Here is a 23642-nt window from a genome sequence, read left to right on the forward strand (position 1 = left end):
GTGGATATTATACAGGGTATGCTAAAACAAAGTGTCAGGGCTTGGGGATGTGATTTCTCATACAAAAAAGATTATAAAAGGTATGTCTGAAAAGGCATATTACCTAGATATCTGCCATTTTGTTTTTGATACATAACAATTTTTATCTTGAATTTGCTTTGAACAATCTTTATGACACTGGATGAGTATTTTAAGGATAACGTGCCCTATTTTAGAAATAAATATAAGATTGGTCCAATTTGAAATTTCAAAATAGTCGTGATAACAAACAAAGGTGTCCAGCCGACCGGGAAACGGAAATATGCATTCTGGAATTGTACGTGAAAGTTATGGCCTGGGAAAAGCCCATGAATGGTACCACAGAAAACATACTACCATAACCTAACTACCATAACTACTATAAGGTTATAGTAGTATGTTTTCTGTGATGGTACATACATATTGTTTAGAACTGGAGATTTTTGAGAAATTCCAAAAAACCTAGGGTCTAGCGTCCATGCATTAACGACTTTCTGTTGGTTGTCTTTAAAGCAGTCTTGAATTAACAAGAACGCAATCGCGGTAGATGAAGGATATCTCCGCGTTATCCTTCCTCCACGATATTATCGTGATCGCGGAAATAATAAATGGCAAGGTACAACCATAAAAAAATAAAAGTACCATCATATTATTAGATTGTATTGCATTTCTGGCTGATCCGAAATTCTTTGTGTAATCCAAACACGGTCCGGACCAAATGAGTTGGATTAGTGGGACTGTAGCAAGGTGATTCCATGATTGAATACATAACTTTGTTGCGCAGCATGGAGATCCCCTGGCTAGGAGTAGGAGTGCTGGTCTGTGTGTATCTGATGTCTACCTCGGCCACAGAGTTCACCAACATGTGGATCGCCGAGGTCGATGGTGGAGAGCAGGTGGCACAGAGAGTGGCGCGAGACCTAGGCTACACGTACGGTGGCAAGGTATGTATCTACCTCACTGTTATGTTAGATTGATATTCTTCTTGCGTCAACCTTTCATTAGATAGCACCATTAATTCATAGCCCAAAGACAAATTGCATCTGGACCCAGTTACAATCTCTTGGAGCTTAACCAGCAACCTCCAGATTTGAAGGCGAGAAATAATACAGCATAACCACTCGACTACACAAACAATCTATCTTTCGTGTGAAAGGCGAGTGAGCTCGTCTGTCCGTGCGAACTTCCAGCCGCAGCCCTTCCACTGACATTCGGATAAGAGCATTCTAGTGGACTTGGCGACAGGCGTTACCACGACCGAAGTGAGAGAACTTGTGAACTATCGCAATATAATACAAATTTAATTGTTTTTAAAGTTCTAGAACCTTAAATACAATAATACATTGGGTACTTAAGCTGTCGTTACATTGGTTGGAGGATCTAAAAAAGGTAGTCGCTGGGTGAATATATCATTGAAAGTGCCTTTATGTCTGAAATATTGGCACATATTTTACACGTTACCTTATGAACTAGTGCACGTCTATCTTCCTCCCAAGATGAAAAAGTCACATATACATTGCAATTTTTTGTATTAGCAAGACGTCTTTATCCAAACAACAACCCCAGAATATAGTTTTAAATAGAAACTTCTATATTTGGAATCCAATCCACCAGAGATGTGGCTAAATGAAGACGCACTAATTCCTCTCCCAGTTTGGTAGCGATTAACCTCTCCTTACTTTCTTGATACCCACTTAATGTAATTGTTCTAAATACTGCATGTTTGAGTGAATCTAGCCTATGTTTAACTAGAGCATTATATTATGCTATAGCATATATTAGCCAACTCCACTTTTCTTTTAGTTGTGTAAGCTAAGAGTTTTACTTTTATTAGTACTATAAGGGAAAATCGTTAAGTCAACTCAACAGTTAGACAGCTAAACGCTAAACTTTAGATGATAATGTTTTCGTAACTGGTAACATTGTGCAGTGCTTAGTTTCAATAAGTTAATGTTAAAAAGTTCAAAATTAATGTTAAAAAGTTATCGTTCTTTGTAGTGCATGACGGGATCATGTACTACAGTGAGGCTAAGAAAATCTTTGTAAGATTTTAAAATATTCCTAATGTTACTTAATACCTAATGTGACCAGTGTTTGAAATTTGAAATTCATTGTGAAATGCAATTTTCATTTTAACCCATCTTCAATAATTATTTATATGTACCATACATAAACAAATTTTGACGGGGTATGGGGCAAAAAGTATTCAATGAAGCTGTGAAATGGTAAATATCGAGCGAGCACTGAGTTTTCCTTCCACAATTCGGCCGTTAGGAAAACACGTGTAATTGACCCTTCCGTGTTCAGTTGGTTCCGAAAACGCAGCTTTAACGCAACTAGTTACTAGTTAGACAAGGAAAACACAAATCACTGCTGCTCTTCAAAATAAACAATATCAACAATGTATCCTAAGAACCAAGATCAATATTATCGTTGATTGTCAATACAATTTAATGGTTTCAGAAATATACATACGTTTGGTGCCGAGGTGAAATTAATAATCAGTTACTTGCAGTTAGATTCAACATGTAAAATTAAAAAACCTTTAAACTTGTTTGAATTTAAAATTATTTAACATTCAACAACCACCAATCCTGTTTTTAATTGAAGTAATGTTTAATAACCCGGACGTGACTTCTGAGTAGCTTTGCCGACTTTCAACTTATTGATCCAACGTTGAAGAAATTATTGAAAACGCTCGTTACTAAATAATAAAATCGACGTACGTTATGGTTGAATCAATTGAATCCAATATAGGCCACGAATATTTAGAACAGTTTATATTATATTCTATCATATATAGCCTAGTATCCAATAGTCAGTCAATGGTGATATTCTGTTCAAATGTTCATCATTGGCCATATTCGTGAGGCTAAGATTCATATGGTACATATTTGGTTGAAATAAATATCTAACACGTGTTTTATTGATTGCATCCCTATAGGCCTACATAGTAAAATAAATGGAAAATTGTTGATTTAGTCAACCTTTTCGAGTTTGAGTTTTGTGTGGATTTATCAGTTATGGGTTCCTCTGAACCCAAAAAAGTGGTTTTCGAAGTGATGTATGTATGTGTCCGTATGTTTGTGTGGATGTGTACAGATATACATTATACAGACGACCACGATTTTGATGAATTTTAGTATGTACTAATCCATGATATTTTTTATTTTTTTCAAATTTTTATTTTAACTGTTATTTTTTCATAAAAGCCCATAAAAAACGGAAAACTGTTCTTAAAAAACGGCCCGAACAATTTTGATTCAAATTTAGTCTGCTATGGTCCTTTTACAACCTCGCTGTAAAAATTTCTGATCAAAATGTATTGCAACTTTTGTGATTTTGCCATACATATCATAGTTGCTCCCACCGCTTGCCCGTGATAAGTGTTGTTGGCGAGCTCACGGGAGAAAGTAGGTGTCAGTTTGCTGGTATTTTCTTGTTTTCTTGGACGCTGCGCCACCGCCGCTGCTGAAAAGCGGGACCTAGCCACTTCCGAGACAAAGGCTATTAAATTTTAATAACTAAGGTTTTTATTTGATCCAGACAGTTTTACCTCCGACAACGCTGCAAGCTGATAGTGTTAGAAAAACACTTTTTATAGAAAACAATGTTTAGTCATACTCTAAGTGCATGAACATATGTTTAGATAAGATAATGGGGATGATAAAACAAACCTCTTATGTTATTGTTTTCACCTACGGCTCCTTTTTTACGTAGATAAGTCACCTACTTATATATAGTTATACGAGTATACAAGTATTTATTAAGCAAACATTGCTCATATAAGAGTACGTAGGAATAGGATAAATGGGTCGTTGGGAAGCTTAATTCGTGTAGATCTGCAAACAATTATAAAAGTTTTTTTTTATGATTTAATGTGAAAAAACACGCTTCCTTAAAAACATTGAAAACAACACATTTTCCTCATTTTTAGGCAACTTTTGGCTGCTTTTTACTTTCTCCCCCTACACCATAGTATGTGGAGAAAGTATTGTTTTCGTCAAAATTTTCGAGTTTGAGTTTTGAGGTGGTTTTCGAAGTGATGTCTGTGTCTGTGTGTCTGGATGTGTACAGAGCTAGGAACTACACCTGTAGTCCGATTTTGATTACATTAGGTAGGTTCTAATACATGGTATCTCCAGGCTTTTTTTTATTTTTTTTTTTATTTTGATTTTTAATGCGGATTTTCCCATAAAAACCCGGAAAAATCGGATTTTCTCAAAAATGGCCCGAACGATTTTGATAAAAATTTAGTATGTTGTAGCCCTTTAAATTCTGAACAAAATGGTAAAAATCCCATTTCTGTTAAAATTACGGTTCAAAAGTTATTGTAAATTATGTTATTTTCCCATAAAACCCCCATAAAATAACGAAAAATAGGATTTTAGAAAAAAATCCGGTTTTGATTTTACATAGTATGTTAAGGTCCTTACAATTGTGATAGTTTTTTTTTTATTTTTTGGAAATTTTGATTTTTAATGGGGAGTTTCCCATATAACCCCATAAAATAACGGAAAAATAAGATTTTCCCTAAAATGGCCCGAACGATTTTGATAAAATTTTAGAATGTTATCGTCCTTTATATTCTGAACAAAATGGTACAAATCCCATTTTTGTAAAGATTTTGGTTCAAAAGTTATTGTAAATTATGTTATTTTCCCATAAAACCCCCATAAAATAACGGTAAAATCGGATATTCCCAAAAATAGCCCGAACAATTTTGTTAAAAATTTTGTATGTTATAGTCTTTAAATTCTGAACAAAATTGTACAAATCCCATTTTTGTATATTTACTCTCACACATGATAAAGATTGTTGACAAACTTATGGTTGAAAGTATGTGTCAGAATGCTGATACCGTTTATTTTTAAGTATTTTTAATAAAAGCATGATAAAAAAGTGTAGGAAACTTTATTTTCTTTCAGAAGATCACCTTTCTACTTTGGTCGATTTCCTCGCTATTTCAAAAGTAATTTGCAAAAAAGCTAAGCAACCTCCGAATTTATAGTGGTGAAAAAATGCTGAGTTAGATATATTTTTTTAAATCTTTTACAACTAATTCTAGACTTAAACTGGACCGATTTAGTTAAATAATGAGTCGTTGGTAAGCCTAATTCATGTAGATAAGGAAATAATTATACAAGTGTGATTTTATTAAACATTTGTAGTGGATAAGTAAAATAATAATTTATAAATAAAAAACTTTTTTAAAACAAAACGTTTTTAAACGCACTAAAAAGTATAAAATAATTTATAAATATGTGGAGAGTATAAATACTTGTAAGATTTAAAACGAAAAACGTGGGGTGCATGCAATTGATAATTTACAATTACCTTCACCTATTGAACTAACGTATTATTATCAATTGCATGCACCCCACGTTTTTAGTTTGAAATCTTACAACTATTTATACCCTCCACATATTTATAAATTATTTTATACTTTTTAGTGCGTTTAAAAACGTTTTGTTTAAACAAGTTTTTTATTTATAAATTATTTTATACTTTTTATTTAGTTTATAATGTGTGTGGATGTTAAATCTATTTCAAGCATGTAAATCAGATTAAGACAGAGGCATGTAGGAAATCTAAGGTTTATTTGAGTTTCTTTTCATATAATTATTTATTAGATTGAATGAATGGCCTACCTACTAACTATAAATATATGTATCAATCGATTTAATTTACTGTTTACTTTATAGAAGAATAAATAAATAACAATTGACATTATTAACTAACACCTTTATATCTGCAATCAGAATGTTTATCTTTATTTTGAAATGTTTGTTTGTATAAAGAAACTCTTGGGAGCATAACCTGTACCTCTTAACCTCTGCTCTTCGAACTGTCAAATTTAAGTATTTACAGCTGACTTAAATTAATTCATATATTTACATTCTTTCAAAATGTAAACATAGCAAATTTGGAAGCCCATGGGGCGTAGCCCAAGGGAAATATGAAAATTAAATTATATAATATTGCATTGTCATCCATTTGTGAGCTATGTTTCAAATGTCAAGTCTCTAGCTCACCGCGAAGTATCAAAATTTGCAAGAAAGCTAATTAATGAAAACAAGCCCATGGGGCGTAGCCCAGGGGAAATATGAAAACTAAATGATATAATATTGCATTGTCTTCCATTTGTGAGCTATGTTTCAAGTTTCAAGTCTCTAGCTCATCGGGAAGTTAGTCTAAAATTGATTGCAAAATTTGTACCGGACAAGAAAGCGAGCTAATAAAAATGTTTTAATAATAATTAATAATTAACAAAAACACATGTGGTAAAATGGGTATAATTAACTATTCTTTATGGCTTGTTTTAAAAAACACACAATTTACATAGCTAAAACAGTATTACTTGCACAGACAACCAATTGAAAAGCAAAGCTAAATTGAAAAGTTGAGCGTTAATTTGGAAGGCACCCTGCAATGCAAGGTCTATCAATCGTTGTTAGGTAAGGGAGCCAATGATGAATTGAGTCGCAGAAACAAGTCATGATACACTTTACGTACAACGTACATCACCAAATTTAATGTCCACATTTAACTTATCACCATTGTTAGTTTATAGGTGATATAATTTAAATGGTTATATTACATTAACTTGTCAGCAAACTTTTGTGCTTTTAATGTAACTGACGACTTCTACTTAATACATTAATGGGGTTTTCTCATTAACACTCCTTTATATCCCGTCCTTTAACCGATTTTTACGATTTAAATGTCATTTTAAAGCTTATGGTCCAACAGAGAGACGGAATAGCAAATAAAATGACAATTTCAAGGCTTCGAATTCATCGAAGAAAATATAACCTCAACTCGTACCAAGCAGCCGATTCCCAACATATTTTGACCAAAAGTGATTACAGAGATATTACAGCTGATCAGTTGTTTTGTTGAGATTTTTGTTCCTGTCAAAACAAACAGTATCTTGAGTACCTATGTATTAGGTTAGGTTCGATGGAGTAAGGCTGGATTAAAGACATTATAGTAAGTTACATGTCATAGATAGGGATGAACATGTGCCGAAACTTCGGAAAATTTTGAAGGAAAATGTGTTTTTGATCTTCAAGACGGGAATACATTCAATTTCAGATTTTCTCGGGGCGGGATTTGTTCTAACAATTAGCTGTTTCGTTGCATCACGAATGGCAATGATGATGTCTCCGCGGTCGTAGGAGATGTTCGTTGTTCATGATGGTTCTGCGAAGCCTGGAATCGTGATGATGTCTCCGTGACCTCGGTAGATGTCCATATATAGTTTTGCTATATTCCCGGAAGATGCTCACGCATTCAGCGCGTTCGCGGCCTGCGGGAGATGTCCAAAAGATTTCACTATTGCGGCAAACGATGATAATGTCCTCCGCGATCGTAGGAGATATTTACGCTTTCATCGCAATGTTTTGGCGTAAAATATCTTATATTGTTCTAACTATTTTATAATGTAAAATATACAGCTTTTTAATTAAATAGAAATTTTAATAATGGAATGGGAACTGCCTTGTTTTGAGGTGCAAACATAAGGAAGAAGCCAATGTTCACAGTTTTAGACTTTAAACTGAGTTTACTAAGTCATTTGAGACAGAAAAGAATTTTATGAACAAAAGTTGTAGATAATTTAATGACACACTACAGTAACGATTTTCCATCAGATTTAAGGTGTTTTTCATTTTGGTTCTAGGTTTATTCCATTACTAAGACCAAAGACTACTAGCATTGACTGACCAACACAAGGGAGTAATGTTTTATCTATGCTACTTCTAAAACATACCTACTAATAGTGTGTTGAGCAAAGCAAGCTCAATATTAATCTTATGTTTCTAACATCTCTGTTCGTTTCTTAGGCTGATGCGTTTGAAGACCATTACGTGTTTACAAGAGATGACCATCCTGAGGTCTCCAAGAGGGGAAGTCACCATCTCACTCGCAGCTTGACAGATTTAGAAGAGGTCAGGTGTGCAGTGGTTAATTTAACGTTATTTAAAAAGATATCAAAAATTGACATGCTACTTAGTTTTAATGTTATTCTTAAAAAAGAGGATTCATTATTCACTGATGTGTCTTTTTTTTTAACTAGGTTTTATTGTGTGTGTGTGTGTTTTTAGTGTATATGTAATTTTACTTCTTTCGAACACTTTATTATTTTTTCCCATTCATTGTTGAAGGTACTGACACTGATTTTCTTGTACAGGTGAAATGGGCAGAGCAGCAGTCCATAGTGAAGCGAACCAAGAGAGGCGTTGTACCTGACCCCGAGCCCCCTACGACAAAAGCTGCCCGTGGAGAATACGACGCCCTGATGTCCCTCTTTTCTGCGTTTAAGAAACCGGTAAAGAAATTACTACTACATGTCTTTTCATCATGCACTTTTTATAGCTTATTTTTATTTAGGCCTAATTATTTTGAAATAATACATTTTTTGTACACTACTTACCGTACCATATTTTATTTATTGTATGTTATACTTAATTACCGGAACTAGTTTACTGTACTGTATGTACATTTAAAATTGACAAGGAATAATCCAGAAAGGTTCCGTTTTGGCTCACCACTGATTAATTGTAAATGTATTACTTTCATTAGTCATACATTTTAATGTATGTTATAGAAACTAATTTGATATTGATTTTTTCTGACTAAATCTAAAAATATATTTTTCAGGGCTCCTTTTCCTCCACATCATTTAAGCCAGGCTTACTCGCATCATCGTCATTTAAGCCAGGCTCACTGTCATCTTCGTCATTTAAGCCGGGATCTTACGGCTCGAGCTATGGATCTTATGGAACATACGGCGGCTATGGCTCAAGTCCAAGTGGCAGTTCAAAGTTGGGTTCATTTGACACAACACCAGTGGATGCTACAAACCTCAAAACCTACCAAGGAGCCACTGAACACATCGGTTGTCACAGTAGCAAGCCCAGCGCCTACGCCGATGAGTTCAACGATCCCCTCTGGACCAAGCAGTGGTATGCGGTACGCATATAGTTCGTAGTTATTTTGCTTTCGCGGAGGAATCTAAGTTTATTTTCTTAAAAAAAAGGATGACAGGTATAAACCTGACTGGGACGGGTGGCGTCGTCCTGTAATCCAGCTACTTGGAGGTCACGGATTGTGGATATTTATAGGCATGCGCTGTGGATGGGATACTCCCTGGTGTGGATTAACGTCCGCACTAGTGAGTACTAACTACTATCCGCAGTACTATCCTGATAATTAGACCAATTCGTATATACCAAGGAAAAATGTGGTTCGGATTCCACTATAAACTCTAGGTCCCTTAGTTGCCATTAGCTGTTTGGGCTATTAATTAACAGCTGTGTCTAAGGAATGTCGGCCTTAGTCACTAACAAGACTACAAGATCGCGCCACTCATCCTACACTCATCTCCATTCATACTTGGCTTAAAATACCTACATAGTATGGTCGCCATTTCATAAGAAAGTATAAAGTATAACAAATGGAAGTCCGATAGGGTTTTGACTAATTTTGCATTTACTAAAGTTGTCAAATACTGATTCTGATACGAGTACAGTAGGTAGTGAATACATGAAGTAAGTAGTGTAAACAGTAAGTGGCTCAACTCAATGTGTAAAACTGGCTACAGCTTTTGTATGGGAATGGAATATGTACTTCCCTAGACAGTCAAAGGTCAACACAATACAAAAATTCAAATTTGATTGTTTACAGCAAGACTACCGTACTAAGGATGTTCCCGTGATGGACCTAAACCTGGTGCCAGTGTACCGCATGGGCATCACAGGCAAGTCTGTCAAAGTGGCTGTGGTAGACGACGGAGTACAGCATGGCCATCCTGATCTACAAAGTAACTTCGTAAGTTTAGAAACTAACTCCTCATACACTGTCTGACAAATTAGTTAAGAGGAATATTCACATAATACTGAACCATTCATGCACAATCAATGTATTAATTAATTTAAAAAAAACTTTCTATAAGAAATTGTATTTACTAAATTTTTCTCACAATAATTTGTATTTAGAATGCACGCTTTCCCTTGAGACAATTATTATTTAAAGCAATTATTTGAATGATTTGCTCTCAATAGTGTGCAGTTGTCAAAATTAGATTATTTATTTTCGTTTCGGTCTATGAAATTTATTGCAACGCAAAAGATGCTTTACCATAAGTTGTCCTTAAAATTTTGCGCAGTTGAAAAGTTTACGCAACAGAAAAACGGCACAGAAAGTACAATCATAATTTGAACAAATGAAGAGTAACACCTGAGAAAGAGGCCCTCAATAGATTACGGACAACATGAAGAGAACAAAAGAAGAAAACTCATGGAGTGAAATTTATGAAAGCTTAATTTAATGGAGGAGAACTAAAACAGAAGTATGACCAACACATTACAACAGGGTTTAAAAACTAATATAAATTTTAATATTTTAACTTTTACCTAACCCGCCATGTTAAACTTCCCTATCCCAAGCGTGATGTATACAACTTCCTTACTTCTCGAGTGATGTAAAGTTGAAAAAACTCACTCGGTGATGTAATGAAACCCATTTAAATAACATTGAGTGCTTAACTTAAAAAAATATACCTCTATGCTCGACGTTCAACGCTAGAAATCAGCTGTGCGCTTGAATGTTATTGTTATGCTTTAAAGTATTTTCCTAACCTAGCTTTGTTTGTAAAAGAACGTTACTGTTAGACGATGAGTGAAATGGATAATGCAAAATATTGTACGTAAACCCATGTATATTGTCGGGTCAGGTAAAATCTTGTAAATCTTGTAAAATCTCTTAGGTGAATAACTATGCAACTCGCTTCCGCTCGTTGCACAACATTCACCTGCGTGATGTAAAAATGCTCTTACTACACTTGTAATGTAAATAGCTATTGTTTGATAATATTCACTAAGGATAACTAATATTCACTTGGGTAGTCACCCATCCTACTTAATATTATTCGGTGTTGACAGTTGGCTAACCTGAGTTACGACATGACCAACAACAGAGCTGGCTCCAATCCGGACCCGTCCAATGGTCATCCCAACTCCCACGGGACAAAGTGTGCAGGCGAGATTGCGATGGTAGCCAATAACAACAAGTGTGGTGTAGGAGTCGCTTACGACGCTAAAGTTGCAGGTAACTTCATACCAAATGACCATTGATCATTGATGTTTTATCTTTGTCTAGTATTTCAGAATATCCTCATTTACTTTATAAGCTAGATGATTATTTGTGACTAAAACTTTAATAAAAAAAAAGTGTTAATTGTTAACATTGGGTTTTCACACTAGCCGACACCACACCGAAATGATATCGGCACGATGTCGGCCCAACGACATTGGTTAAAAAAAAACATGTACTGATTGGCCTCAGTCGGTTCGATACCGTCCCTACAACATTTCTAATGGCAATGCCACTATGGAAACACAGCAGGTTTTACACACTCGAGCGACTAACACACTGTTAGGTAGGGACGGTATCGGACCGACCGTAGTGGCCGATCAAATGACTCTGATAGATGAGTGTATATTTGTAAGGCAAAGAAGATTGAAGGATGAACATCATAGGTAGAGAGATATAGAGATAGTATACAGTATAGTAGAGGTAGTATAGTGTGGTTGAGTAGATTTTATCTCTGTTCGATTACGTATAAGCCAATGAGTGAGGACAGTTGCGTCTGGTTTTGAACCATCAAAACACTACTGCTGAGATTGCTCAGGATCGCTGGTGACCTCTTGATTGTCAGACGAACACCGATAAACCACTCAGCTACGCAGCAACAAGTTGTTTGTAGTTTTAAGCTGTTTTTACTTGTTTCTGCTAATAGACCAAGCGCCTTACCAGTAAGAGAAGATCATAATTTGTGTTAAAATGTTTCTAATTAACCATGTACCTCTCACTAAAACTGACTGTGAATGTTATTGGAATGAAATTCACTTTTCGACATACAGTATACTACAGTATAAGATTTCCTTGTGTTTGCAAGGTTTAAAATAAATCAAAGTTGAGGTTTCCTTGATTTACCTTAGAAGTTAACAGGTGGCATACTTTATCAACCTTGTTAAGATTATTCCAAGTCACTCACATACAATGAAACAAAGCAACTTAAACCACACACTGCTTCTTCTTTTTCTCTTCTTTCCTTATTACCATGAAATTTAAATTTCTCCCTTAAGTCTGTCTCAAGTGTTATTTCAACAAAACGTTTCCTAGAAATTAAAACTTCTATCTTTTACAGCAAGGTTGTTTTTTTGCAGGAGTAAAGGTACTGGGTCATCGGTCTGTAGACTACGTGGAAGCTCGAGGTCTGATACACATGTTGAAAGAGTTTGACATCTACTCCAACTCTTGGGGACCAGCAGACGACGGACAGACCATGGAGCAGGTCGGCCGTATGACAGATCAGGCTTTTGACAAGGGAGCCTCAGAGGTAAAGCTTGAATTTCTACTACCTTTTTTGACTGTGAATAGAACTAGAAATAAGGTGTAGGCGCTGTTTTAGAATAAACATGAACACAGTTGAAAAGAGCCCCTACTTAAAGTTTTGTTGCTTGATCTGTGGTAAAAGATTTAAACACATTATGAGTTAAACATATTATATTTGAGACACCAGCAGACACCGCAGATAGTCTTCACATACACATCAACATTTACCAAATAACAGCAGGACTACCAACATCACAAAACGTATTATCCTATGTACAAAAAAAAGCGATCCTATGTAAAGCGATGTACCAAAATCCATATTCAAATTACAGATGTTTGACAATAGACAATAGACAATTCTTTATTCCGTTAAACAATATATACATTGCAATAGGAAAGGTCAGTACAATTTCAACGCATTAAACTATAAGAAACAGACATTAAATAATATAATAGTATAATAAATAAATAAATAATAATAATAATAAATAATAATAATAATAAAATAATAATAAATAATAATAATAAATAATAATAAATAAATAATAATATAATTAAATAATAATAAGAAATTGTGACATTTGTCAGATAAGCAAACTAAACCAAGCCAAACTGAATATACAACTTATTGTTAACTGTATCATTTGTTTTATCACATTAATACAATGCAGTACAACATTTCCTTCCACCATGGTAGTACACAGTACACCTGTTAGTGTGTCCCAAACATAATATACACTATTCCTACAGTCTACAATCAGGTAGAATATTTATAAGTTTTGAGTGTATAAGTATAGTTTATTTATATTATTTATAAGTATAGTTTTGAGTGGCTATTTCAGACTATTACTACTAGCAGAGTACCCGTTCTTCGTACGGGGTTGGCGTATAAGTATAAAATGCTTATTGCAGTTTTATACTCTAGCTTTGCGTTTGCAATGGGGGAGGATAAGGTTTGAGAGAATTTGGTTCTTAATATTTACGGTACGGTATGCTATAGTATTACAGAAATAGTATAGTATATACAGTATAGTATTATGAAATGAAATGAAATAATATTTTATTTCCCATTAATTATTTACAGATAAGTACATTGTATTTTTTCTTTACTTAAATATGATACAGCAAAACATTACTAACTAGATAACAAAACAAAAAATATATACTGTAGAAATAAGTAAATAAAAGTGTAAAAAAATACATTCTATAAGAAAGGAAAAAGTCTACATAGGCAGGGCCTGTGCGTAGACTCGAGTTGCGAAAAGATTAATTTAAATGGGAAGTAAAAAATATATAGGAGAAAAAAAATCGTATAATTTAAACTTTTTTTTTATTTGTCTTGCTTGAAACTGAATTTTTAGTGTTCAGGAATAAATTGACGGTAAAAAAAACTCTTTGTGCAAACAGAGGTAATTTATAAAAATTTAGTGAAGATTGAAGAGGAGAGGTGGAGTGTGGTGTATTAGTCAGCCAGTGAAGGTGGTGTATCAGTGATTGTGTAGTGAAGTGTAGGGTCAACGGTCAGGTCCGCCTAACCGGCCTCGGTGTCCTCTGAACTCAGTCCTACAAGCCACCCCACAACACGCTTCTTAAATAGAGAGAGAGAGGGTGAATTTAGAATGTTGACATTTTGATATCTGTTACACATATTACGATAAATGATTTGGGTTAAGTGAAAGCAATTCGTATTTGAAAATGATTTGAAAGTTTGTGGAACACTTACACCAACATTTCGAGAAAAGCGCGTATTGTGGGGATGAGTAATTTTTACAAAAATATTATCAACGTTTTTGTACATGTGAACTAAAATAAATTTTAAAAATAACTGCCTGACTGTCAAAACTCCCGATTCTACAAAAAGATCGTCAGTTGAATATCTAAAGTGTTTTTTTAAAGCAACTTTAAGTATTGTTTTCTGCACTACAAAAACAGGTTGCAAGATAGTTTTGTAAGCACCACCAAAAGCAATAATTCCAAAGGACAACAATGATTGAACATATGCATAGTATGCTATTTTAATTTCTTGCTCTTCGAGAATATCACTAAGTTGCCTAAATGCATAAATATATTTACGTAATTTATTTTTTAGATATTCAACATGTCCCGACCATTTCATCTTTGAATCAAAAACAATACCAAGATATTTGTATGAATCAACTTTTTCAATTTTGCTACAGAAACAAGAGTTATTGAAATGATTTCCACAGACATGAATAGTTAGGTTATCAAGTTTGTATTCGGTTATCTTGCGTAATGAAATTGGCATAAATTTTGTTTTAGATATATTAAGGGACAATACATTTTGGTCAAGCCATTTTTTTTTAGTAAACAGAGGTCTGATTCTGCCTTGTTTTTAACCTCCTCCCAGGATGCTCCGGTTACAAATATTAGAGTATCATCAGCAAATAATGTTAATTTTCATTCTGTTTGAATCTTAGAAATATTATTAATATAAATGAGGAATAAAACAGGACCAAGGGTCGAACCCTGGACCACACCATACTCCACTGGCAAAACATCGCTTGACACTTCACCTAGTGCGACAGTTTGTAGCCTATCAGAGGGGTAGCTGCTGAACCAAGCGAGCGAGGTGCCGCGCACCCCGACAAGCTCAAGTTTGCGCAACAATCGACTTCTGTCCACTGAGTCAAAAGCTTTTTTCAAGTCTAAGAAAATTAACATACTTCGTTTGTTGCCATAAGTTGCCTCGTTAATGTATTTATTAATATCAAATAAAGCATCAGATATGTTTTTGTCACTCCTGAAACCATACTGATTTTCACTTAAAATATTGCACTGGTGGAGGTAAAAAACAAGTTGGTCTTTGGCAATTTTCTGTAAAAGCTTAGCAATTACATTTAACAAAGAAATCGGACGATAGTTGTTCATGTCTGTGAAATCATTAGATTTGTGCAATGCAATGATCTTGGCCAATTTCAGTTCGTTTGGGAATATACCAGATGTCAGGCTAAGATTGACAATGTGCAGAAGAGGAGCACATAGAGAGTGGATGTTTTCTTTAAGAACAAAGGCCGAGATACCATCATGGCCAGGTGCAGACCCTCCGCGCAGACCCTGGACGTAACGTTCTATGTCAGCGTGTGTGACCGTGTTGAATGTAAAATTCGTGTCAAGTGAGAAGTCGGCGTCGTTTACAACTGGAGCCCCAGCTGAATTTATTGAGTTGGCCAATTTAGAACCTACTGATGTAAAAAAGTTATTGAAATCGTTTGCTATTTTAGTTTTAATGTTCGCATAATTCGAAGAACCAGGTAATACTTTTTCAAGTGGGAAATGGTCCATAGAGCAATTCCTGCCTGATATTTCACTAACTATGCCCCAACATAATTTTGGATCCCTGTTAGATTCTGAAATTTTACCCCTATAATAATTTTTCTTTACAATTTTTATGTTTTGATTTAAAGATAGGCGCAGGGCCCTGAATCTATCTAGTAGTAATATATTAAACGGTTGGGTTTTGATCTTTTTACTTAGCTTGTCTCGTTTTCGAATTAATTTTATAAGATCTACGGTAATCCAAGGCTTTATTTTTTTTTAATCTTGTAGAGTGATGTTTGATTGTTTTAGTTGAGGCTTTGATGCAGTTACTCAGTGTCGAACAAAAACATGCTGAGCACTGATTAACCTCGTGATTGCTCATGATTGGACTCCAGTCTGTTTTTGTAATATGTTCAGTTAATTAACATCTACCATAGCAATTCTTCTCTACCACTGCACCTAAACAATATAAAAAAGTAAATTATCAAACATTCACATAATATCACAAATTTTGTATTAAATTAAAAACATAAACATTACTGTAAACAATCCTACTTTGGCAGTTCTCATTTTGTATCGCAGCTTTTTGATGCTGCTTACTTCAAATTAGCTGTTATCATAACTAGCTGTTACCCCGCTCCACCCCGTTTGACTTGATTGGTTAAGTTAAGCTGAAATAAAAAAAAAAAAATAAAAATAAAACGGAAGGCAATAAATTGAAAGAATAACATACAAATAAAGTACAGCTGAATATTTTTAACATTAGATATATAGAAAGTTCCCTTTAGAATAATATTACGACCTTAAATGGCACGAAATAAAATTGCGCAAGGTTTCTCATCATGGCGAACATTTTAAGTATATGGTTTATGCGGGTGTGACTTGTAGGCTTGTAGTTTTCTAAAAAGTTCATGAGTACTTTAGAATTTATATATGGATTACAAAAAATATAATATTAACATAATAAATGTAATATAATAAATTGTTTTTTTCTTTAATACAATACCCTATGTTGAGCAATTCTTTTTTACACTTCCAATTATAATATGTAAGTTTTTCCAACTAAGTAAACTTTTAAGTAATCGTATGACTTGAAAATAAAATCGTATGTTACAGTATTTTCATACATGCATCAGCGCCTCGTATAATTTTTACTAGGAAGCCTTATAAGTTAGCCTAGCTTGAAAGAAAGATATTTTCTTCAAACTAAGAGGTCCAATGAAATTTTGTTTCTGAAATCAAAAACAGATTTAATAAGCATCTATATTTTCTCCTCAGTGTCCTCCGACTTGTTGATACTGAAGTAGACAGTCTAAACTGTATGCTCTAGTTCTGTTGTATTACATTTGTTGTTGTGTTATAAATAGTTTAGATCAACATTTGTTTTTCAAATGAAACATAAAATTGATTAGTGATTACTTACACTCTTTAAACAGCAATTTGTTTAAATTAGATTATGTCAATTCAAATAATGTTTTCACCTTAATATATTTTAATCATTATTTTGCCTCCTGAACTGTTATTCAAAGTATTATCTAGGTTACGTACCTTATACAGTCAAAACAGTTCTGAATTTAGTCACTAAAGGACGATGCGCATTTCAGAGCTTTTAAGCTCTATCTTCAGGTCCGTGGATACATTTATCAATTCATCTTGCTATTTCGTCAAAATTTTTAAACATTAAAAACACATAACACTAACACATAGTTCATTACATATATACAGGTACATGTGCCGGCCAAAAGCTTTGAAATGCGCATCGTCCTTTAGTGACTAAATTCAGAACTGTTTTGACTGTATAAGGTACGTAACCTAGATAATACTTAATATATTGCAACATAAGAAGCTTAAGCCAAAACTTTGATAATTTTTAGGGTAGGAAAGGCAAAGGAGCTATCTACGTTTTCGCAGGAGGGAACGGCAAGCACCAGGGAGATAACTGTGGTGCTGATGGACTCGTCAACAATGCACACACGATCGGAATCAGCAGCGTGTCACAGAATGGCAAGACTGTGTACTACAGCGAGCGGTGCACAGCTATCTATGCCGGTGCATACTCCGGGGGCAACAGCAATGATGAGAAAGTGGTAAGTACAATATATGCTTTAAAACTGATGGAACAATTCATTGCTTTGATCGTGAAGAGGTTTGTAAAAGTATCACCTCAGTCACTTTTTGAGTGCTTTGAGCATTCACTATTGATAGAACTAGATATTCCATCCCCATAATAATTTTGTCGCTAGATTTTTATAAAAATGGAGAGTCACCGACAGAGTAAGCAGATGTAAATGACTGATTTCTGTGGAATACGGTAGATCAACTTTTTACATCAACCAAGTCAAACTATCAGCTAAGCTGTGTGGTACATTTTATGTCACATCCACTATCTTAGTATCAACAACTAAGAGTGGAAATAATGTTGACTGTAGCCCACTCTGGAGTAGCTCATTCAAATAAACAAAAACTTTCTTTTGATCAACAAAAACAATTAGTGACAGCCGATCCACGTCTACTATACCTAAACTAAAAGTCAATGGTACTATGTATTATTCCAGATATGAAAGTGCTTACCTCCTACAATTTTTTTTTAGAGGATATTCGTTTTTGTTACTGACCATTCCATGTAAATTGTTAATTTGTTTAAGTTTAGATTTTATTTAAGGCATGGTTTTACCTATTCACTTGGTGCATTCATGCTGTTCTTTAAAAGAAAACTAATTGTATGTTAAACTTAAGAAAACAGTAATGACAATGTCTACTTGTATTACTTAATGAAAAATAAAGATCTTGAATCTTAAAGTTCAACCATTCACCTTGGATACTGCAACTGGACTTCTCCTCCTATTGTAGCCTAACATCTTCAGTAGTTTGATACATTTTTCATATTGACTTACGTTTGAATAGCTGATGTTGATCAAATATTTCTCTTCAAATATATTGCTTCTGACTTCAATCACCATGGTAGGGCCTTGAATTGACTTATTAACCATAATTTTCAAACTTTGCAGAACTTATCTACTTTACCTACCTGTGATTGTTACAGGCCACCATAGACCTGAATGGTGGATGCACCACTTCCTTTAGTGGAACATCTGCGGCGGCCCCCATCGCCTCAGGCATTATTGCTCTTGTTTTGGAAGCCAAGTAAGCATAGCACTAACAATAACGACACATCTTAAACAATCCCTTTTTGAAAGAGACAACTAGAAAATGCCTAAACAAAAGAAAGTTGCACATGTTTTGTTCTAGATTGATGTGTTCTTTCAGAATTTTATTTTTTCAAAGTGAAGTGATTCAACTACCCTGACTTGTTATTTCTTAAGTAGCTGTTAATGAGGATTGACTTAAATCAACTCCCTGATACTGTTTTTTAGGGTTTTGAACGAAGTTAAAATATTAAATAAACTCTATGAGCCTGATTACTTTAGTGTATTTTTTATAAGAGTAAACCAAACCAAGACTACCGATAACCGCTTGCTTGTTTATGTAAAGTTTAAATTACGCATTCCCAGAAAATATATTATACTCAGAAAAGACAGGTGCAGCAAAGTTACTAGATTTTGGTAAAACTGTGGCTCGTGTAATCTTTCACAAATACTGAAGTAATTAAAATAATCATCATGATTATTATTTCACATACTAATAAAAATCTTAAACTCTCTCGCCATTTTGCAAATTATATATTTATAAATCTTTTAAAATTTCTCCTGCAGAATTTCTTAAATAGGCTTTTTTCCTATCCAGCCCAAAGCTGACAGTTCGAGACATCTACCACATAATATCGATGGGAGCCGAGGTAGCACCGGTAGCAGATAATGGAGACATTTGGTACAAGAATGGCCGAGGCTTCTGGGTCAGCAACGACTTTGGGTTCGGCCTCCTCAATGCAGAGAACATGGTCAAACTGGCCAAGAGCTGGACAAACGTACCTAAGAAGAAAACTTGTGTTGTCAAACTCAATCCTGAGTGAGTAACGTATTGGGTAATTTAAATTCAGATTAACATTTAGCTCTTTGCCCAGGTGTCCGTCACTGTCTGAAAGGGCTGATTGATTGTGTATCGTTAAATCAGCGTAGTCAAAATGAGAGTTTAATAAGTTGGAGCTTCTCAAAATATTGCCTGAATTGTTTCGTATCAGTTCATTTATGTTTTTACCAAAGTCAAACACTGAAATGTTTTTCTCTAAGCTAAGAAAATGTATGTTTTTAAAGGATAGATTTTTTTATTCAAAGGAACACTGAATGTAACAAGGAAACACAAAGCATACAGCATTGAGATCTTAATACATGATACCGAGTAAAGAACTGACTGATCTTAGTAATTAACATAGCTGTCATCTCAATAATTCAGAACTCATCATGTTCACTCACCTTAATCTTAAGATACACATCCTAGTATGTAGTATGTAGGTGACAAAACATGGAATCTAATACAACTGTATATTTGACTTGATTAAAATCTGATTTTTCAAATCCTTTTCAAACGAGACTTGTTTGCTAAGTTGAAGGAGTTCTAGCTTAGTGAGTTGTTCCTTGGACTATGGAGGATGATAGACATCCTATTTCTGTGTAAAGTTGTGAATGAAACTGCATTATTGAATCGAGCCACTGACAAATGACGGAGTGTGCTACTATCAATTATTGTTTTCTGTTGCATACATAGACTTTATAATCAAGCCAGACTTAAAGAAAAACTTACAAACTATAGCATGTTATGTGTGAGGTAAATTATCAAAGTATCAGAAGCTAATAGTGGAAAATTAATTTGACAGAAGAGCATACAATGTGAGTCCCTGATTAAACATGGTTTATTTTTTTAAGAAATAGGATACAATTGCGGCCATAAGGACGGAATATCTAAAACAGTATGAAAACGTCATTGATTATGCTGAAAAAATAATATTTCCAGTATGACACAAAAGAGTATTTCCACGTTCATATAAGAAAACATTATGATGTAGGCCTAAATTTTATGTGGATGAATAAATTGCAGATCGCCCATATATTTCACAGTGGGAGAAGTGGCTGATCTTGAGTTTGACGTGGATGGTTGTCTAGACAAAGAAGAAGACAATGTCAAGTTCTTGGAGCAGTTAGAGGTTACAACTACTGTCCAGTATCCCTACAGAGGAGCCATAACAATAACCATCACTTCTCCTTCAGGTTGGTAAACACCTTCCTTCACATACATTGTCTGATAATAAAAAGTAATCCTTTTGGTTTCAAATTTATAAAGGCAATACTGAGAGGAAACCTCAACTGAGAGGAAACCTGAGTTTTGACCTCAACCTTTTGCTTTCTCATAGATTTTTTTTTATCTTTTATCTCTTAAATAATTTTCCCCTCCATGAGTTTGTTTGTTGGCGGTTCCACTCAACAGTTTGGTGTTTGGATTACCATTAATGTTGTTGTAGTTGTTTTTTTTTTGTTTTTTTTACTTGTAATGCCCATGACTGGCAGTTTACAAAAAAGACTTATCCCACTCAAAGTTGTTAAATGTTTTATCCAATATTAAATTACAATAGTCCGTTCAAAAAATTTAGGTGGTTTAAGGGAAAGCTTTCTTGGGTTCCCTCACCACTTTTTTTAGCATAATCTATATATCAGCTGATCAGCTGCCGGCCAATGTTTCAGAGTTAAGGTGAGGTGAAGGGGATGGAATCGCTTCCCCTCAAACCTCCAAAACTTTGAACAGACTTTAATCTTACAGTATACTTATACATATTGTATAATATAACAGGTAAATTCTGAGTATTTAGAGACTTGCAAGTAATGCGTTAGTTCAAACTTCTTACTCCAATCACCTGACCATGTTTTATAGTGCAATATTGCAACGGTCCTTTGAACCTGAGGCGGGCGATATAATTTTTCAAGTGCATAAATACACTATAGTTCGGCCGCTTAGAAAACGACCTGCGCGCCAATGCTAAACCAATGCTGGAGGAGGTCGCTTTCTAAGCAGATTATCTATGCAAAACTACACATTAAAATGTTTGTCTTGTCCTTCTTTCAAACAGGAACGAAGACTACTCTTTTGGAGCCTCGGCCAAAGGACAGTAGCAAAGATGGACTACAAAACTGGAGCATCAAGTCTGTACATAACTGGGGAGAAGACCCTAAGGGAGTGTGGGAGATAGAGGTCAAGGCTACAGTAAGTGTTGCCAACCTTCCATTGCTATCTAGTACACTTTTATTTCCGAGTTACTAAGATTAGTGTTTTCCAAACTCTTCTCATGTAAATGTTTATGCACGAGCCGTAGGCCAGTGAAAAGAGACTTTGCACTTGTGTTATACATTATATTTGTCCTACAATTACTAATAAAGTGTGTTAAATAATGGGTAATTGAATGTATTTAGAGGTTAACTTTTACCATGCATTTTTACAAGACTGTAACAAATTCTAACCTAAGAAATTTTCTCACAAACAAATCAAAACCTAGATGGAATCGTCTCACAAACAAATCAAAACCTAAATTTAATTGTTTCAAAAAATCAAAAATTAGCAAATACAAATCTTCCTAATGAAATTTGACAAACCTAATGAATCAAAATATGAATTTAATTTTTGGTTTGTAATGTTGTTAACATGCAACAACAGGTTTATACTTTGTTTCAATGTCTTCATTATTTGCCAACATTTTGCTTACAAATAATTATTCTTTCAAACACTAAACAACACGTTTTATGTTACGTTAAATACAAGCGCCGAAAGACAATTGTTTACACACAACAAACAGGTTTATCTTTGGGTCATTATGATAAATCTCAAAAACTAATTTAAGTAATTTGCTTTGTGTAGAGAATACAAAACGTGAGACCCTACAGCGGCTACATCAAGGGTTTTATACTCACTCTCCATGGGACATCTGAAAAGCCAGCACACTTTAAAGACCTGCCTAGGAAATACGCAGCTTTCCGTCTTCCAAATGGGAAAACCAGCGAGGTATAGTTTGTGAAATAAATATTACTGCATGCAATATTTTATTTTGCTCTTTATTTTCCATCCTCCCTTCCGCTAACTCTTTATAATAATTATCCTGTGGTTTATTTCTTTGCACTTCTTATTTTTTACCCTTTCTCCTAATTTACCTTCTGACATTCTGACTGCAAAGAGAGGGTGTCAAGTGAGGACTGGTTTGTGCAAATACATTTTCCTGTTTGTAATCTGTTTTATTTAATCTGTTTTCTTACCTCCATCTTGTCTTGCTTGACCATCATAGAGTCTTTTTGAAATGTGTAGTTGTGTTTGAATGTAATGACTGGTACAGAATTAATGTGGAAACATGTTTTGAATGTACAAAACCAAAACATGAGAAAGTGAAATATTATGTATGAATACTTGTTTTTCTCTATGTATGTTTTTTAATGAATATTTGTTTGTTGTTGTTGGAATAAATTATTTTGATTTAATTCAATTTGATTTGCCCATAAACTAACCAACACCAGAGTATGTTTTATCTATGACTAGTGTACATGTTGCTCGAATTCGAGAAATTGCAAAGTATTACATTTCTGAACGAATAACAGTCATATTTGAGGCGGTCTATTCCAAAACTCTCTTTATAAATTTCTTTCGAAATTGAGTTATTGGTATCACTGCATTCAGCAGATAAAGACGCATTTATTCGTTAAAAAAATATCGTGTCAAAACTTGTTTAGGCCTAATCCTACTAATATTTAATGTTAAAAAGTGTGTATCATTTCCAAAACTCACTTTATTTCGGTTGGTATCATTCGAAAACTGACATTATCCACCATCTAATAGGAGGGTGTATTCTTTGTTTTTCCAAAACCATCTTAATCCTCTTACCCAATCGATGGCCTGAATTCAGTCATGTGACTTTGTTGTCATTTTGGCTCTGTCGTCGGACTACCACACGAGGAGGAGTATTGTGAAGGATGACCTGCTCAAGATGACAGTTTTGTAGTTTAGAAGGGTACTCT

General features: G+C 34.4%; 1 protein-coding gene across 1 annotated transcript; it reads left to right on the top strand.

The window, feature by feature from the left end:
* The first annotated feature begins 806 nt into the window (after window positions 1-806).
* On the top strand, window positions 807-22677 carry LOC129002668 (neuroendocrine convertase 1-like). Its single transcript, XM_054430648.1, has 13 exons — window positions 807-962; window positions 7866-7970; window positions 8213-8350; window positions 8683-8994; window positions 9709-9852; window positions 10965-11130; window positions 12252-12424; window positions 17574-17786; window positions 18743-18843; window positions 19444-19665; window positions 20692-20861; window positions 21716-21849; window positions 22498-22677. The coding sequence occupies exons 1-13, from the start codon at window positions 852-854 to the stop codon at window positions 22645-22647; spliced, it is 2139 nt and encodes a 712-aa protein (XP_054286623.1). The 5' UTR covers window positions 807-851; the 3' UTR covers window positions 22648-22677.
* Window positions 22678-23642: the final 965 nt, after the last annotated feature.

This window comes from Macrosteles quadrilineatus, unplaced genomic scaffold, assembly GCF_028750875.1.
Source record: "Macrosteles quadrilineatus isolate MER2022 unplaced genomic scaffold, UCM_ALF_1.0 Scaffold_9__3_contigs__length_116548681, whole genome shotgun sequence".
In the NCBI taxonomy this organism is placed as follows: Eukaryota; Metazoa; Arthropoda; class Insecta; order Hemiptera; family Cicadellidae; genus Macrosteles; species Macrosteles quadrilineatus.

Bases quoted from the DNA above. Each gene is read 5' to 3' on its own strand.
- LOC129002668 (XM_054430648.1), top strand. From the start codon at position 852: ATGTCTACCTCGGCCACAGAGTTCACCAACATGTGGATCGCCGAGGTC. The intron at 963-7,865 runs GTATGTATCTAC...TTCGTTTCTTAG, and splicing joins GCTACACGTACGGTGGCAAG to GCTGATGCGTTTGAAGACCA. The intron at 8,351-8,682 runs GTAAAGAAATTA...TATATTTTTCAG, and splicing joins TTTCTGCGTTTAAGAAACCG to GGCTCCTTTTCCTCCACATC.